The 19,939-nt window shown below is 38.9% G+C and overlaps 1 protein-coding gene across 1 annotated transcript in view; it reads left to right on the top strand.

Moving 5' to 3' along the window:
- Positions 1-797: 797 nt before the first annotated feature.
- Positions 798-19,939, top strand: part of LOC107296811 (calcium/calmodulin-dependent protein kinase type IV) — a gene marked incomplete at its 3' end in the record, with an annotated part of 33,063 nt that continues 13,921 nt past the window's right edge. The window contains exon 1 of the mRNA XM_029286153.1: positions 798-1,018. Within this exon, the coding sequence (XP_029141986.1) occupies positions 798-1,018 (221 nt within the window). The remainder of the gene's footprint in view (positions 1,019-19,939) is intronic.

Here is a 19,939-nt window from a genome sequence, read left to right as displayed (position 1 = left end):
AGAAGCTAGAAACAAACTGCTGGTCTTGGTCCTGTCTCCTCTTCTCTGGCAAGAAAAACGGGATGCATTAAGACCCAGCAGAAATAAGAGGTACCACAAATGGGGTTCCCTCTCCTGGTGCCTGTGTCTTACATGCACACACACACACACACACACACACCCTCGGGGAGGGAGGAAAAACAGGTGCTTTGCCAAGACGTAAGCAGCCTCTGAATCCTGCCACTGATTTGGTATCTCAAAGTCCAACCCTTTGGCACACAGTTGTCCGCGAGCAAAACTCCCTCTTGCCTCGGATAGCAGCTTGCCCTCGCCAGGTGATTTCTGGAGTCCTTCTGCTCTCTGGGCTCGGTTGCGACCGTTCCTGGCCTTGGAGGTGATTTCCCCGGGCCTTCCCTTAGTGGGGGGACTCCTCAGCTCGCCCCCCATCCCATTCCCCACTGTAGAGCGCCGTCTGTGCGCGCAGGGCGCGTTTGGAAAGAGACAAGGGAGCGCGTGCCCGGGCGCGCGCGTCCGGACTGAGAGCGCGCCCTCCCTGCAGCCGGAGAGGTTTGCTCGCTGGCTGCTTCTGCCGCTGCGCCCGGCTAGAAGTTTGGCTTGTCAGCTCGGCTTCCTCAGGCAGCCCGCGAGAGTTTCCTCCCCCTCCCGCTTCCCTCGTCAGCTCGAAGAGCCGGAGGCGGGGGTGGCAGCGGAGAAGCCGCCGCTAGCAGCTTTGTCCTCTCGTTTCCTCGCAGCTTCTGAACAGCCGGCGAGTCCCGGCGGACCCCCAACGCCGCTGCCGCCGCGCCTCCAACCGCAGCATGCTCAAAGTCACCATGCCCTCCTCCGCGTCTTCGTCGCCTCCTTCTGCCTCGGCGACCCCCAGCGCCACCGGCACGCTCGCCTCTGCCCCTACCTCGGGCCGGGTCGGAGGTGCTGCCACCGGCGCCGCTGCCGCCTCCGCTAGCCCGGATTTCTGGATCGACGGCTCCAATAGGGACACCCTGACGGATTATTACGACCTGGAGTCAGAGCTGGGACGGTAAGGAGGCGAGGGGGGTTCGTGGGGCGCTGCCAACAAGGAAGGGAACGGGAAGGGGGGAGCCGGGGCAGGCGCAGGCGGAAGAAGACACCCCCGCAAGCCCCGTTCTTTTGGGGGGGCGCGCAAAACCCGGGATCGAGCAAGCTCCTGGGATGCAGGGTGGGAGGCTGGCTGGGGGTGCCGGGATCGGTGGCGCTGGCCAGTCTTCGGTCTGCTGGGGCGGAGGGTGTTTTTACGCAGAGCAGCTGCCTAGACAAAACGGCGCGGCTGACTGATCCCCGTGCGCCCCGTGCAAAAGAGAGAGGGGGGGGCCGGTGGTGCAGGGCGACTGTCCCTTTGGGGCAATGCAGGTCGGGGCGCCCTCCGCTAGCAGAGTGCAGGGGAGCGCGGGCGGGGGAGCACCGGTCGAGGCAGACAGAGAGCGCGCTGATGCCCAGAAGCCGATGCCTGCACATTCCTAGACAGCAGTGGAAAGCGGGGTGGCGCGAATTCTAGTTTTCCTTGGAGCAGCCGTCTCCAACCGGGCGCCCTCCGGATATTATGCTGAGGCTAGAACTTCCAGGATTTCCCAAACATAGCATAGCCAAAGGCAGCAATATGGAGGGGTGGGTGGGTGGGGAATATGCCATTTTAATCCGATTAAAGATCACCGGACTGGAGAAGGTGGGGGTAAGAGAAATGATGTGGGTGTGCAGCTGGTTGTGGAGGGAAGAGGGTGCAGTTGTAGAGCAACTGAGCAGACCTTGGCTTAAAAGAGACGCACGTTGAAGGAAAGGCTGCAGAAAAGGCTGTAAGAGTCTTATAAGCATCACTGTCCAAAAGAGGGATGGCTCACCGATATCTTGTTTGCACTTGCTGGCATTGGAGAACTTGCCTGATTTGCAGAGCAATTCAGACTTGGTTGAATATCCTGGGCTGGTTTCTTTACAGTCCTCTCCAGTGCTGCTGCTGGAGATCCTTCCTTCCATTCTCCCCCTAAACAGCGTGGGAAGAAAGGAAAGGGGGCTGAAAATGGTTCAGTTACTCTTCCCCAGTTAATGTTGCCCCTTTCTTTACATGAGTGGGTGGTAATACTGAAAGGTGCACCATCTGTACTTGTCTAATAGGAAATGAAAATCTGCATGCTGTTTTAAAAATACATGTATAATACAAATTAGGGTAATCAACATCATTTCATCCTGTTAAACTTATTGTTTTATAAGCCAGACAACACCGAAAACTGAACCTAAGTGCAAACGTATTGTGGTTGTGCCAGTAGTTGTTAGGAAAAGGGAGATAACCACTTAACACAATAAGATGCAAGAATAATAAGCTGATGTCCCCACCCTTCAGAGAAATGAACAGCCCAGCTAGCATTAATTATCTGGGAAGAGACTGAGCTTCCAGCCTCATCTTTTCAAATGTAAAGAACTGTTTTGCAAATACCATCTCAAGATCTTCATGATTTAGCAGTAACAGCTGCTGAATACTTATGGTTTGACAAAATATTTTCATGCATGTTAACAGAGTAATTTTGAACATTTTGTGCTTCTAAGGCTTTTCAGCTCAAAGTCTAATCAGATAAAGGTGTAAAGTTGGAAACCAGATGGCTTCATTCACACATTCATGTTCCTAATAATTAATATTATTTGTTTTAAATTAAAAGTTCAATCATGCTATTGTAAAAATGAGACATATTAAACTCTATTGTCTTCAAATTTTAATTTTTCAAAGACTTACATTTTTACTTAAATATGGAAAACCCACAAAAACAATAATATATGACTTAGCTGGAAGAAACAATGAAAGAGACAGCCTTAAATAATAGTGCACTTTTAGTATGGTAACTTCACTCAGATTTGGGAATGAGTACATGTTTATGTGATTTTTTTTGTAAATAACAATTATAAAAGTTAGGAGGAATTTCAGTCGGAGCATGATCGATCTATAATATATGCTATTAGGGGTGCAAAAATAATGAAGTGAGAATGGTGAGGAAGACTGAAGGAAAAATAAAGTATCATGTGATAACATGTTCTAAAAAATCTTGGAGATCTATAATATATGGTTGGTATTAAAATCTAAGATAAAATTATTTATAGTGCTCAGAGTAGTTTTAGAAGACAAAATAAGAAAATATAGGGTTAAATGATAAGAAAGCAGGTTTGCAGTATACAGTAGGAAGGATGTACTAGCAGTAAGCACTGTTCAATAATGGAACAGCCTACTTGGGGGCAAGTGAATTCTTTTCAATTAAACAGACTGACTGCCCTTCAGATATCTGAAGCCAGATATCATGTCTCCTCACAGTCTTTTCTTCTATACCCAAACTTCTCAAACTTCATCATTTTTTCCTCCCAGCTTCTTTGTCATCTTATTTCTCTCTTTTGGATATGTTCCACTTTGTCAATTTCCTTCCTAAGATGTGGTGCCCAGAACTGAATACAATAATGTAGTTATGGTCTGACCGTCTAGAATAGAGAGAAATGATTAATTATTTGGGTCATGACATTATACTTTTATGCAGCCTAAGACTGCATTTTCTTCTTTGATAGCTGTATTATACTGTTGGCTCAAGTTCAGCTTGTGATCCACCAAAGTACTCAGATCTGTTTTGCATCTCCTAATATTCATTATGGTCTTCCTATCCTTTATCCATACCTTAGATCAGTGATGGCGAACCTTTTAGAGACCGAGTGCCCAAACTGCAACCCCAAACCCACTTATGCATCATCGGGTGCCGGGTGGGTGTGGCCCATTGGCTGGGTGTGGTCCATTGGCTGGGTGTTGCTGCGGTGGTAACGGCAGACTGGGTGGGACTAAAAAGTTCAATCCAACTTTGCAAGATCTGTTTTTTTCCCGCAAGAAGTTGAAATTGACTGATTGATTGAACCTTTTTTTTGTACACGGCGGCGGAAACCTAAAGCGAAAAGGTTTTATAAAACCCAGTTGAAGGCCTAGGACTGGGGCGATGGTGCGGGTGCCCACAGAGAGGGCTCTGAGTGCCGCCTCTGGCACCCGTGCCATAGGTTCGCCACCACTGACCTACATAAACCAAAGCTTTGAGGGTTTTTTTAAAATCATTTTTAAGAATGTAAAGGACCCTAAGACCAAAATGTTTGAAATCACTGGTATACATGTATGAAGACAGGTAGCATTTGGGAAGACATCTCTAAAATTTACACAAAAGAAATACTTCTTTTACATCAGAAGAACAGAGTAGCAAGCCAACATAAAAATTTAAATATAGATTGTAGGGTCTTCTGTTCAGCAGAAGCTCAAAGATTATTTGTAGTTAGATGATTTTTGTTATATTGCTACAGTGTAGAGAAGGTGAAGTAATTGTTCTAGAGCAAGGGTGTCAAACTTGCAACATCACGTGACGTATTGCAATGTATCTTGACTATTTTGCCATTGCCGGCAATGGGATGGGCGCCATTTTGTTATGATGCATCCGGCCTGTGGGCTGGCAGTTTGACACCCCTGTTCTAGAGTTAAAGTCTTTTCTCTTTTCCACATGTCAGGTGGTGTGTGTGAACCAATCCATGTATACCTCTTTGAGTTTCTATGTCTGTATGTATCAGATTATAACTGATGTGATGGTTACAGCAGTTTTCTATTCTGGGCAAGAAGAGAGTGATCTACATTGTAAATGCCAAAAGCACATCTGTGATATCGTTGCCTGATTACATTTGGAATCATACAGGCTTCTAACTTTTCTTCAGATCCATTTTATAGACTGGTGGATATGAATAGTTTGGTGAATTTTCAGATGTTATAGCTTGCAGTGCCGTCTACCAATATGATATAAATTCTTATAAATACTGAATTAGAGTTTTGTGTTTGTTCTTCCTGGTCATGATTCAAATGCATCTAGAATTTTAATATTTCATCCAGGAATACTAAAGCTCCTTTTTCCCCACTAATGTCCATCCATTTGTTTTTATATTAATGGTTCTTAAATTGGTGAGTGGTGGATCCACTTGGAGATTGCCAAACAATAAGAATTTCGGCTTTTGTATGTGTGAGTAATGACATTTGAAGACCAGGAAAGGGGTAATTTGGTCAATTTAAGAACCTTTGTTCTGGAATATCCATGTGATATAAATATCTGATTATTGTTGAAATCCTTCCTTTAGAGCAGGGCTCTTCAAAACTGTGGACTTCAGTTTCCAGAATTCCTCAAGCATACATTTTGTTTATTATTCTAAGAGATAAGTGAACTTTGGCAACATTTACACAATATTCCAAGTTTTTCTAACCTAATGCTTTAAATGGGTTGCATCTCACTTCTGGAAGACACCAGTTTAGGAAAGGTTTTTATTAATCTTGTTTCCTCTCAACAGTGAATCTCTAGTAACTGTGGTGTTGTTTTGTTTTGCTTTTTGCAAATAGAGTGTGATGTTCTTCTGGCATCATAAGAATGTCTGTTTGCTGAGTAGCTTGTTTCCATATGTCAGGAACTGAGCTGACTCAAGTGTATTGTATTGGTTATCTTTAATAGACTATTTTGACATTGGAAATATTGATATAATTGACACATACATATAAAGCTATGAATAATAACTTTATTTGCTTTCCTGGAAGATGTTGAAAACAGAAATTGACCTAATTGCATTCAGGTTTTCCCATTCTTTTTTCAAAGGTGAATTTTTTTTTACATTAACAATACATTTTGCTTAATGACAAGACTTCCCTACTTTTTCCACATTCCTACACATATATCAATATCACCAAGCTTAGTACAGCAATACTCAAACTATTTGTGAAAGCCATGTGTTGAAGAAATTCCTACAACTGATGCAGAAGAAAACTATTTAACTAGTTTATACAGTAGATCAGTGATGGCGAACCTTTTAGAGACCGAGTGCCCAAACTGCAACCCAAAACCCACTTATGCATTGTCGGGTGCCGGGTGGGTGTGGCCAATTGGGTGGGTGTGGCTGCAGTGGTAACGGCAGGCTGGGTGGGACTAAAAAGTTCAATCAATTCCATCTTTGCAAGATCTTTTTTTTCCCTGCGAGAAGTTGAAATTGACTGATTGATTGAACCTGTTTTTTGTACACGGCGGAGGCCTAAAGCGAAAAGGTTTTATAAAACCCAGCTAAAGGCCTAGGACTGGGGCAACTGCGCGCGTGCCCACAGAGAGGCAACTGCGCGCGTGCCCACAGAGAGGGCTCTGAGTGCCGCCTCTGGCACCCGTGCTATAGGTTCGCCACCACTGCAGTAGATGTTTCCTAGAGCTGAAGTGATATTATGCATTGTGCTATTTTATTTAGTTCAGCTCGGAGACCAATTTTTATCTTCAATAACTTGGAGATAATGGGAACTGTTCAAATGATACATTTTTGCTCAAATTCATATACTACAATATTCACTTGAAACAGACTTAAATAAATGCTTTTGAGATGGGGAACTTGTCTGTATGCAATGTTTTTTCCCCCTACACAGCTACATTAATTTGACTCATGGTTATGTAATTTACAAATTACATTAAGATGAACTAAATTTAAGAGGCTAATTAACAGGTATGTGTTTTGTAAAATAATAAGGCAATAGAAAACATTTGGTATCCTAGTTACGCTCCGTAGATGGTCATAATAATCATGCAATGATCTTTTGCCTATGTGTTAAAAAGCTTTTAAAAGTATGAGGTACACTAAGATATCAATCTCCCTTCTTTGTGGAGAAAATCTTAGAAAGGAATGGTTTATATTTTCCAAAGTCAAAATTCTTCCAGTGCAAGCCCTCTACTTGGTGTTCAGAAAGCTTTTAGCTTAAGCCCCTCCCTCCAAAGCACCTAATTACAGATATTCAAAATAATTAGCTATCAATGCCTGTTTGTAGATTAATCCATTTCTAGTTCTATCCAAGTAAAGACCTAATGTCACTTAAGTTATACTTGAGTATGCTCCACTATACTTTTGCTATGTTCAGTCCTGTGGGTTGTAATTTTTCTTTGCTCTGTTACTTTGCACCTGGCAACAACATGCGTGTCATAAAGCTATGCTATATTGTTTCACGTTGGCTTACAAACTGGCAGATTCTAAGTCATAAGGAGTATTGGACAGATTCAAGTCTTGAATAGAATTACACAGGAAATATTTGGAGAAAGAAGAAATTGGCTTATTGGAGAGCAATTTAAAAATAATGATCAAACAGCAGCTGAGCACGTCGTTTAATATCTACCCAGAGAGGTCAAGAAATAATAAAATTGGCAGAAGCATTACTCAAAGGTATGTTGAAGTTGAGATCTGGTATATTTTCTTGCAGTGAAAATAGATGGTTGTTCAGGAATTGGGGATGCTGGAATGATTTGAAGAGGGTTCTAAAAGTTTGGAAAACGGGGGAAAAATCGGGATGCCGAAGATTTAGCAAATTGTCATCATCTGGATACATTTAGTGAAATAGTAAATATTTAACAGTGTAGCATACCACTTGGTCATTTTCTCAGCTAGGATCTAAATGGTGGCCTGAGTACCAGACTAAAGATTGGGAAGCCTGATTGCACTGTTTAGGAAGAGGTTTACTATTCAGGAAGGGTTAACTCTTTCTTCCCCAATAATGAACTCACCAAAAGAAATCTCCTCTTGTTACACTGAGATCCAGTCTCAAAATTTAAAAGTGCTATTTTCAAAATGTTGTTTTGAAAGCTGAGCATTGAACCACACAGAACTAATTAAACCAAAGCTCTGATTAATCTTACAGATGTGGCCAAAAGCATTGGTATTCCTCCACTTTTCCCCAAAGAATCCGAACTCATTGGGAATTAAGTTGAAACTGACATAAGTAAATAGCCACGAAGACCCCACTTTTGAAAGATAACATAAAAGTCCCTATTTTTCTTTTAATGGAGATATGCCAATACTTGTGGCAGTGTCTGTATTTGTCATATTAGTAAACAGGGCAAATATCCAAGAAGACAGGCCCCTGCCTCCTCCTTTAAGATTGTTTGGTTGAGAAAATTTCAAGAATTTTAGTGTAGCTTTTCATTCAGATTTCTGCACAAAATTAAGAAAGCTGCTGGGCAATTGGATTCAGGTAATATGCTGCACTAATATGAGTCCTATACTTCTGTGGAAAGGTTTACTATTCCTTGCTTATGAAAATCTAATAGAGATCACTAGATTAGGGGTATTTTTCTTTCTCTTCTTCAGATGTAATCCCCACATTTGCTATTTTTAAAAGGAATCAAAGCTAAATGTGACATGCTTTTTATGCATCTAACTTTATTTCTGTTACTCAGATATCAATATAAATGGATAAATATGATTTATATTGTGTCCTAAGCATTTATATCACTCTAATTACTCACTAGAAAGCGGGGAGCTTCATCAGTCAACATTTGAAGAGAACTGGAGCCTTAATGGATACGTAGGAGTCAAGTTGACTGTGATGCTTTCTCTGATTTTATTTGCCTTGTTGTTAAAGACAACTAAATGTCACTGGATATTTTTCAGAGATATATTCATGATATCATATTGGAAATATTCAAATTTTAAAAACTGTTGTATGAAAGCGTTCTCTTTCTTTATGGAAGCTGCTAATGTTGTTAGAAAGATATTTTCACAGAACTTATGGAAGTATCACTCAACCTAGAGCAGAGAACCTAGAGCATTTTTTGAAAAGCACCATTTAAAAACAAAAATGGAGCACCCACATCTTCCATTAGCAGCTATGGGGGGGGGGGGGGAAGAGCTTCTCTTCTTCCCACACAGCATGTAGATTTTAAAAAGTCTGATTTTAATGTGTGCGATTTAGGAACAGGTTTTACTATTCAGGAAGGGTAACCTCTTTCTCCCCCATTAAGAACTCATCAAAAGAAATCTTCCACGGCTGCATTTAGATTTTTAAAAGGCCTAGCTGTAACACAAAGAGAATTCTTTGACAGGGCTTATTTTCTGGAGTATTGGGATTTCCTTCCAAATTGCCTGCATGTCCATGAACCTCTATTGGGGGCAGTGGAAGTTCTCTAAAAGCTAAATTGCTGTGAGGAGCAGGGAGTGAGTGAAACTGTGAATATGAACGTGTGTGAAGAAGAGATAGAGAAGAATGGATTTGTGTTAGATAAAGGAGAGTCTGATGTCTTTGGAACTTCTTGCTGCAGTGAGGCAGTCCTTTCTATTTGGGACAAGACCTCTCCTCTTGTAACAGTGACATGTCCAGCATGCATATCTTCCCCCCATGAATTTAGCCACAATTACTGTGAAGGGTCAAGATTAGATCAGGCTGAACGTGACTCTTGCTGACTTCATGGCCATGTCTGGGTCTCTGTAGTTTTCTTGGCAAGAAAAAGGGAAATATAGAATGGATTAATACTAATACATCCTTTAATCTAATGATGTAGGAAATTCAGAAAGGAACTCCTGTTATCTTGTACTGTTGCATTAATGGAGGGGATATTGATCAGAAAAGGGGAGGATTCTCTGGATTTGGTACTTATTTCACAACTATAACACAATAACCTGAATTCCATTGTGAGGTTGTGAGATGAAGTGAGATCCTAATTCATCTAATTCCCCCTCTTCACAGGACCTGGTCAGATTTTGGTGCGGGGGATGGGTGGGGAGGGTGGGCATGTCTGGCTGGCAATTGCTGGTTGATTCTTTCTCTGCTAGATGCTCAGTTACATTTCTGCAGAATCAGAATCTGGGAAGTAAACAGTCAGCTTCCTTGCCACCCAAACCCCATCCTAACAAGAGAAGTGGGGAGAGACGATTCTTTTCCCACCAGATCTCCAGCTGTAGAAAGAAGCTCCATGAAACATTTCAGGGAAAGAATTGGTCTCTCCTCACTTTCTTGCAATTCCTCTAAGGTTTGGCAAGAGGGAAGACTCTCTTTTCCAGCTATCAGTAGTTCTCTGATCAAATAGAACACCATCATGCTATTGAGGTCCTGGCAAGCAAAGGGAGGGGCCTGGCTTGATATAATTCGACTCTCCTGCCACCAGAAAGAGAATTGCCCTGGGGCAGACCCCAGTCCCAGGTTGCAATATCAATCATATTAATGAAGAATTCTAGATTGGTCATACAGCAAGATTTCTTTTGGGAGAAGAAGGAAAACACTTTTAATACTAGAATAGTGAAAGGTGAAAGCTGACTTCATAGTAGGCTTGTGTGAAGAAAAAGGGAACTTAATTAGAATATTTACTCTATTCCATACGAAATTCTTTGTACCATGATGAATGCAATGAAGTTGCCACCTAAATTTTATCATTCACTGAGAGAATAGAAAGTTTACCTTCTGCTATGTTTTCAGGTATTTTCTGGTCATTGTGAAAACTGATCAAACAGTTCCCATGCAAATGTATTCATTGCTTGGCTGTTGATATTTTTTAATAGAGAACAGTACTCTGGCCCATTACAACACAAAGAATTCTAATACGAACATAAATAGTTAAAATGATAGTTGTTCCGTATGCATACCGAAGTTGTATATTCCTAGAAAGCAGAGCATAATTAACATCCTGGTGTATCTGGACTAAGCTTGATCCTTTAAAAAACATGGTCTGTTGAACAAACCATAATGTTCACACATACTAATATAAATTATGTGTTATCAGAATGGTTGAGTTCAGATTTCACATTAACTCAAAACCAAATAAATCATATTATTAGCACAATCTGAAAAAAAAACATTATTAGCATAATGTGCAAACCCAGCCACTGTGCGTTGATTCCTTTCCTTGAGGAAAATTTTAAAATTTCACGTTTTCTTTCAAGCCATATGGAGAATGGCAGGCTTAATACAGGTATTGTACAGTTACCTGGAAAAATAATATAAGCTACATCTTCCTAGTTAAACTAGAATTGCAGGTTTAGAATCTGTTTTATCATTTCAGTACTGTAATGTTACCAGATATGTTGCAAAAATCCAGATGCCCAATACTATGCAAGCAGCAGCAAAGACCCTAATTCTTTGCTGCCATATAGTAGTCCTCTCCTCATGGTGAAACCAAAGAGTTCTACTAAGGCAGGGGTCTTCAGACTTGGCCCTTTTATGACTTGTGGACTTCAACTCCCAGAATTCCTCAGCCAACTTGCCTTTACTAAGGTATTACTCTGGAGGCATGGCTAGAAGGATTCTAACTTTTTATTTTCTATAGAAAAAGATGCTGTAGCAATCTTTCCCTGTTTTGACTCTGCCCTGCTCCATAGATGCAGATATCTGCGAGTTCCAACTGTCACTCTCAATAAATTGCCACCTGCCTCAGATTTTTGTCAGTTTCTTTCAAATCTTACTGCCTTTCTCCTTTATCTTGGGAATCTCAGGAACAGTCAACAAATTAATGGCCTGCATCATACTCTTTGGGGATTCTTGAATGTGATTTTCCAATGACAGGAAGCATATAAATATTTTTATAAGGCAAACCTCTGGAGCTTTCCTAGCCAGCAGTCTGTCTTAGTGAATTGGTTAAGGTTTTATAAAATTGAAAACTAAGAGGTACCATTGGTGTATTAGATTTTGTAATATTTGAAAAATGGTTGCTTGTTCCAAATATATCTCATTGATTGCTTTATTTATGGACCTTATTATAAGCTTATATGTGAACACTGAAGAAACTAGGAAAATTAAGACACTAACACAAAGGTATAAAAGGTACAACAAGGCAAATATAATTTAAATACATATGTGAAAGTACTGTATTCAACGTGTGTGTGCATATGTTTTTGATATGTCTATGGTTTAGTATGCACAAACTATCCTCCCAAACCAGCCTGAATTATATGTGATAGCACATACATAAATGCAAATATACATACATATTCTTCTGTCCAATTGTGTGCAATTCTCAGAGAATGCCTAGACAAGTCCCTGCAGTTTTCTTGGTAAGGTTTTTCAGAATTGGTTTGCCATTACTTCCTTCCCAGGGCTGAGAGAAAGTGATTGGCCCAAGCCCCAAGGTCACCCAACTGTCTTTGTACCTAATGTTGGCACTAGAAGTCATGGTTTCTAATTTGATGCCTTAAGGCTTAAGTACTACACCAAATTTGCCCTCTATCCTGTTAGAAGAAGCATAAAAGTTATGTTGAACATCATGGGATTGAGTGCTTAAAGAGGTTTGTAGGGTGAAATAGAGACATAGAATAAAAAATGAATAAAAAATGATTGTATCATTCTAGAGCTCACAGTTTCCCTGGTCTCTAGCTTGATGCTTTAACCATTACACTAAACTGTCTCTGTATATATTGGTAGCATATTTGTCTTTATATATATTGGTTGTTGCTATAATGCTGCTACCTAAAAAATTGCAGCTTATATAACTATTTAATTTAACACATAATATAGTATTAGGAAATCTGTATGAGATCTTACCCATTTTATTTTAGAAACTTTGAGTTCAGTTGAACTTGATCTCAGGATCCTATATTAAAAATCCATCAGAATAAACGCTTAGTTATTGAGAAACATGTTAAAAATTATTAGCACTGTTAAAAGGAAGTACTTCAGAAGATGTGGGACATATTCAAAATACTTCTTTTCAAAGAAATAGCTATGGGTTTTTTGCAGACTTTGTGAAACAGCCACAAAACAAAATCCACCTCTTAACAATTTGCAAATTATTGTTTTTCATAGATTTTGAAACTTATTTTGCAATGACAGAAGAACCAAACAATTATATTTCTCTATTGTATCCATTGGCTGCATTTTGCTGTACCATAGCCATGGTACTATTCATTGATAAGAAATCAATCTAAAATGTACTTTTGGTATTGTGAAAGATGGAACTCTTGGAATCAAATATGACTTGTCTTACTAATTAATGAGATGTGTTGCTCCATTAGATGGTTTCAAATATTGAACCATACTTTGGATGAAATTCACTCTTATGTGTAATACTTGAGGATACTGACCCCATTCCCTCCCCAGACCTTACTTTTATAGTTGGACATCTGTTTCTCCACATATATGAAAACTGTGTCTATGTCGATATCTAAAATTCAAAGAAGGAGGACCAGTATTATATAGCTTTTTTACATTAACCAAAACCTAATATTTGGAAACCAGTTGAAAAAAATAGAAATATATATTCATATTTTGGATACAGATTCATAAAATACTATATGTTTTCTGACAGTTTAATGTCATAAACACTAAAAAGCTCACAGCTTTTGAAGAACATATGCAAATTACTACATCACAAATTTAGGAAAGAGCTTCAAACATCTGCCAGATAATTTTACAAATAACTGCAAAACTCTCAAACATGATTTAAAATAGTATGGGAAAAAGATTTAGAAGTAGAAATTAAGGAGAAGGTAAGAATGAACAGAAAGAGGCCATTACAGTCTGTCTCAGTTAAGGGAAAATTCAAATAATCTAATGTTTCATTCATATCTGACATATAAGCACATTTTGTAAAGAAATAGGATTTTAAGAAATCCCACCACTTAAAGGATTATTATATTGATTTAGTTAATATTTTGAGGAAAAAACATATTAAGCTTTTTAAAATAATCATATTAACTATGGTTTTCACCAAATACTTAAAGAATGTGAAAAGAAAGACATCTCCATTGATATTTAATACCAAAAGTGTTGATACCATAAATAATGTTGGCAGAAAAATTCACCATCAGTTATAGCTTTTGAAAATAAAGATAAACTATTTTGCCAACTGTTCATTGGAAGAGACCCCCATTGTCTTATGAATCATGAAAGGTGCACAGTAAAATAGATTAGACTAGAGTAGACTAGGTTGTTTGTTTGATATATTTATGTAGCCTCCCATCTCACTAACCGTGACTTTGATAGCATACAATCAGAAGTTAAAACAAAATCACATCTAATAAAAACTTTAAAAAATAAATAAGAACAAGATAAATAAAATAATAAAAACAAGATTGTGGGAGAACACCCATTTAAACACTCTCCCCATTGGACTCCAGGTTGATGAATATATGAAATAATTCCCATTTAATCAGTGCTTCCAGCTTTGAAATCTATATAAGCAAAAAATAAAACAAATTCTTAGTTGTAGCCATAATTAAGTCTCAGGATTTTTTTTTTTACTTTTTTTTTTTAAAAAAAATATGAAATAATGCTGTTTATACCTAAATTTGTAGAAATTATACCACAAATTTTATATCTTTGGTTTTTAAAAAGACTGCTTGGAAGAAGATGGAAGACCCAAAAAGAAAAAATTGAAAACATATACTGAATAGCAGCAACATGCGCTTGAGCCATAAGAAGTGGATTAACAAAGCACAGAAATTCACATTATGTGCCTGGAGTGGAGCTAGTATTTCTGTTTGCCCTTGATAAAAATAGCTCACTTTATTAATCCACGGGAGGGCTTTCATTAGTTTAGGAGTCTCATGGACACAAATCTTTTTACAAAGAGAGCTGACTTTTTTTGCTTCTTTTTTCTGAGATGAAAAAATCATTTAGTGGAATTTCCTACTTAAGCCCAAAGATCCGAAGACAATAAGATTTACAAGTCGGTGTAACTACAAGGGTGTGCTGCAGAAAGCAGACCAGTTATTAAAAATAATTGAGTGGAGGTGGTTTTTTGAGAAGGTGGGGGAACAGGAAAGGTTTAGAAAAGATTCACTGTGAAGAGTAGCACTGTTTACTTGTCATTCAAATCATCTTACCTCTGCTAAACTTAGAAACATGCCCATAAAATCTGTTGATAATGTTCCCACACCTTTCTTTTAATAAAGATGGCTAAATAAAGGGTCTGGCCTTCTAAAACTTCTCATATTTGAGGTAATTTTTAAGATTTATGTATTTCATTGCCAATACATATTATAGAATCTTGCAATCAAAGCCATTCGGCACTATTTGAATTTTATGACAAGAAGGAAGATCTGGAAGGGGAAGAAGGGAAAGGATTCTCATTTCTCACTGGTCAAAAATCTTTCTCTGTGGCATTAAAAAGCTGTGATTTAGATGTGGCTGACTATCTGTTGAGGATGTTAATATCCTATAGGTTTGGATTTCTGAAAATTGGAAAAAGAAAAAAAAATACTCTTCCCTTTTAATACTTCACACGATATTCACACACCACACACACACACACCACACACACACACACCCCACACACACACACACTGTACACACCCATGCCCTGCATTTCACAGAATGACAAATAGTGGACCATTCTGTATCAAAATTGTACATAAGATATTAAGAACTCAAGCAATTTCCTATTTTACATTTTAACTTCCAACTGATTCCCATAATATTACCTGGCTCAGTTGCCCCAACATTAAGTACATACCCATTTACCTGAAGCTATTGGAGGAGCCTAGATTTTGTTTCCTTTTAGTTTCTGCAAACTTGGACAGTCCTGTAAGTTTGCTGAAATCACAACTTTAGTTTTGGATCTCCCAGTTTTAATTTAAAATTAGTTCTATTTGTATTGATATCACAGAATCAAACACAACGGTGGGCAACTACTCTGCTTCCCTTGAGACCTGTATCTTTCTCTGAAGACCCTAAACCATAGAATAAAATCTCTCCTACTTCATTTGCCTCTTGAAAAGTTTATATTTATAAATTTATATTTATCTTCTTTCAGTAGCAAGCAGAGATTCTACTGATATCCGTCTTGTCTCTCTCTTGAGAATAACCCCAAAGACAGTTTAATTAAGAGTTGTCTCCTACTGCCTTTGGTGATCTGCAGAGTATGAGCTGAGCTTGGCAAACTCTGAGTTGCAATCACATAATCACAAGGTGTTGGAAAAACTGGCTGTAAGTTCAAACAGGTTGCCAAATATCCAGATTGCACTCATGTGACTGAGGAGGAAGGGACACTGTGATATTTCATGACAGCTGGAAGTGTTTTACAGGCCCTAAAGCACTCTTTCTGCCCTAAATTTGAATGATTGTTAAATGATAGGTCATAAATCAAGGACTACTGTAATTAGAAGTAGTAATACTTACTTGTGTAGCACTCACAAATGAGGCGCACAGAATCTTTATATGTAAAAGTTCCATAATATCTATTTTAAAAAGTACACCAAAAGCTTCAGATATGCATTGTGATTTTATGATATTTGTATTATAATTTTAAATATTGTTACCCATCTACAATCACCACAGTATTATGAGTGTGGGATAACAGCCATTTCTGCAAAGCAGGAATGGCTAAAGTTGTGCTTTGTTTGCTGCCAGACTACTGCATCTTCAACTTCTGTTTTCTTCCTCTCTGTTTGAAGTAGTGCTTTCTGGCTTCTGGCAGTTCAAGCTTTGCTGTCTGGTTTGCCTGCCACATTTTCCTTTCTTCTGGGCACCTCTGCTGTTTTGGGCTGCTGCACATAGTGGCAGGAACGCTCCCTCAGCCCCGTAATAGCATTGGGGAGGGGGGTATTCTTGCATTATACCACACTTGGCTTCCCAATTTCTGCTGCAGTGACTGTTTCAATAGGTCCAGTAGCAAAATATGTGATGACATTGCCTCACCTTTTTTAATCATTGCAGAGAAGAGTTTTACTATTTTCTTTTTTCTATGAGGGCTTTTAAAGTCTTGGGCAGATAAAACAGACATGGACCTTATTGTGAATAAATTTATTGTTTTGTATTTACATAGTATCTCCAAGTCAGCTTATTTTCTCTTTCTGTTATGTGAGCAGCATCTAGCTCAAATTGTCAAATTCGCAATGTCACGTGACATCATTGCTGGCAATGGGGTGGGCGTGGTTTCGGCATGACGCATCCGGCCCATGGGCCGGCAGTTTGACACCTCTGAGCTAAACCATATGGCTAATCCCCCTTCTTTCTAGCTTCTGACATCAGACAGGTATGGAATGTAGTAAATTGATATGTACTGTATAATGATATCTCTACAATTTGGAGATTAAACCTTCTTATCTGAAATACTAATGATTTTACTATGTAAGCAGGCCTTTCTTAAGCTAGCTATCTTATCTAGCTATCTATATACTACTAAAAGTCTTGTATTTGTGTCTTTGTAGCCATAAAATTGGGCAAAATAGTATATCACAGGGCAACAGTTCTTGAATCAAGATATCTAAAATGGGCTAATTTATAGAATGTTTCCAGGATCCAGGATCCATGGCTCCCATGGCCTTTGGCCACTTCATGAAATGTGTCTGACCACACTTTTGTTGTGCTGTGCAAGGGAAGATGGGAAGGGCATGTCTCTGTACTCTTTCCTGCTTCCCTCTGGCCCCTTTGCCCAATCAGCTGGTCGGAAGGCCGAATGGGTGATTGGCTGCTTTGGATCCAAGGCCAAAATCTGAAATCTTTTAACAGTGGTGGGCAGCAAGGGAACAACAGGGAAGTGACTCGAATGCTAACTGATGAGATAGGGCTGGTTAGGGGGACTAGTGATTGATGGGTGAGCACTCTTTCTTCTTGGAGGGAGGGGCCCTTGGAGACATATCAAGAAGAGGAGCAGTGGTGCAGTTTTCTTCATTGTACATGGTAAATGCAGTGATTAAGTCCTTTCAGTATTTACTCATTTGGATTAAATGGAAGTTGCAGTGAAACAGCGTTAACTTTAGGTTGAAACAGAAATTAACTGAGATACAGGAGAACTGATTTTTTTAAAAAAATAAAATAAATAAAGTGGATAGCTCACAGAAAGAAAAATAATATTTTTTTTAAAAAAAAAAATCAGCTATAATTTGAACTCATTATTCCCTTATATGTCAGACAAAAGTTATAACCACTGTGCTACTGGAACACTATTATAATAGTAACTGTAGCAGAGATTAGTGAATGAAACCCTTAAAATGCAAGAAAGGAATTTGTATTTTAAATCTGGTTGCTTAGCCTTCATATATATTCATTTTTTTTCAAGAAGCATACAGTATATATTCAATAAAACCCATGTAGATAAAGGAAAATGATTAGCAGTTGTTTTCTAGGGGGAGGGCATAGCAGCAGAGAAATTGTTGAGTGTAAGGTCAAAGTAACCAGTCCAGAGCAATAATCTGTGGATGAAACATTCCAACCCAAACAGAATTTTCTGTTTTGGTCCAGCTGGCATCAGCATGGGGTATTAGCACTTTCAGGATGCAGTGAGGAAGAGCAATTTGTTTTATGATCAAAAGGAATTTGCTTGCACATTAAGTGTCTCTGCCGTATATGTAAAATCAGCTGTTTGACTTAGGATCATAGATACAGATTCCTGCCACATTCTGACAATACAGTTATGCAGTTGAAAGAGTAAAATGAGCAGCATAAATATTCGTTTGTATTTTTTCATTTCAGAAATTCTGAAAATGGACATTTAGCGCAGATCACATCAGTTGTGACTTGCTTTAGGTTAATATGTCACTTCATTTCTTTATAAGTGGGAAGGGAATGTAGGGAAACAAATGGCTGTAATCTTTCTATCAAAAATGGGTTAAAATTTGCATAGTTAGCCTTCTGGAGAGGATGAAGCCTGCCAGATTTTAGTTGCAGTGTCTGTTGTATATGCTACATTTGTTGTCTGGAAGTATTAAGAGATACTATGCTTTATTTGGTTGTTTCATTTGGAGTTTCTATGAAAATGGCACCAATGTTACGGCCAATGTTACAAAATATCACTCAGATAAAAGCCATGGGGTTTGTACAAAGGAAATCCATAAATATTTGGAGGATAGATTGTCTTCTGCACAATTTGCATTAAAATAACCCATTTATATAAATAAATAATGTGTAAGTATTTATTTAGGCATAGCTCTCCCCCCACCCCCACTCTTCGTCCCACACCAAACATTGCAATTGTAAATGAAAGTAAATTCTTCATAACATTCTCTGGGTGAAAACAAAACCTGCCAATCATAAAGCTACATCATTTTCCGCTTCCTTCGTCTATTTCCCCCTTTTCGGAATGAAGAGCTAGGAACAGAAAGGTAACCATTTTTGATTGTCAGTCTGACTTTTTTTGACCACTACCTGGCCTGATATCTTTTGAATTGGAAGGCTTTGACAGTTGTCTGCTATACTCTGAGCCTCATTTGAGACTTGCTGCTTTCTCTTAAAGTAGCACATTGCTTGAAAGCAATTTTGGACTAAGATTTTGTTAAAAATAAGCCTGGTAACAGACCATCTTCATTCAATACATATAAACACCTCCTGAAAAATAACAACCATATCTCTTTAATAGAATACTATTGAATTATTTTCAGGAGGTGTTCCAATGCATTAGATTGGATTAGCAACCTACTTTTGCTACTTTCATAATGGGGCACAATTCTAACACTAGGAGTTTGTACAGTTTGTAAAAAGTCATAGTCATGGTTCTATGACTATTTTTATGGCAATCATAATGCAAATTACTGTGGTCATTAAGTGAATCAAGTGGTTGTTAAACAAATCCAGCTTCCCTGATGGACGATTGCCAGAAACCAGCAAAACAGGTTGCAAATCGTAATCACATGACCACAGTATGCTACAACCAATTGTAAATAAGAACCAGTTGCCAAGTGCCCAAATTGCTGGTGCCATCAGTAAAACCATCAGGTTTTACTGGATGACTGATTAGGAGGAATTGGAAAACTGTGTGAACCTTTTTCCCCTTTGGAGCATTTGTAGAGAACTTTTCTGTGCCTATGTAATGGTTGAGTATGTGGTTCTTTAGTAACTAAAAGATTATACTTGGCACACATATTTTATTTTGCTCTGTCCTTGGTAAGATACCCGTGTAAAATATGATGATCTTTCTTAATGTTATTTCAAAAACCTTGGTAAACAAAATGCAAGTAGTCCTTGGGTTATAATGATAATTGGGACCAGAATTTCTTTCACTAAGCAGTGCGGCTGTAAAGTATGATGCCACATAACTGCTAAGTTTAGCAACATCAATCCTGTAGTCCCAGTTGTCACTGTAATCCCAGGACCATACAGGTTGTTAAAGAGGCAGGCGTCCCAGGCAGGTAGGCCAGCAGATGCTGCAGGCAAGCACTAAAGAATGTGGGCAGGTAAAACTGTGGGAACAGGAATGATTTTCTACTTCCTGCCAGCTTCCCCATTGACTTT

The sequence above is a fragment of the Protobothrops mucrosquamatus genome, unplaced genomic scaffold (assembly GCF_001527695.2).
Source record: "Protobothrops mucrosquamatus isolate PMUCROS unplaced genomic scaffold, P.Mucros_1.0 scaffold2985, whole genome shotgun sequence".
NCBI classification, from domain to species: domain Eukaryota; kingdom Metazoa; phylum Chordata; class Lepidosauria; order Squamata; family Viperidae; genus Protobothrops; species Protobothrops mucrosquamatus.
This window is presented reverse-complemented; position numbering and strand designations above follow the sequence as displayed.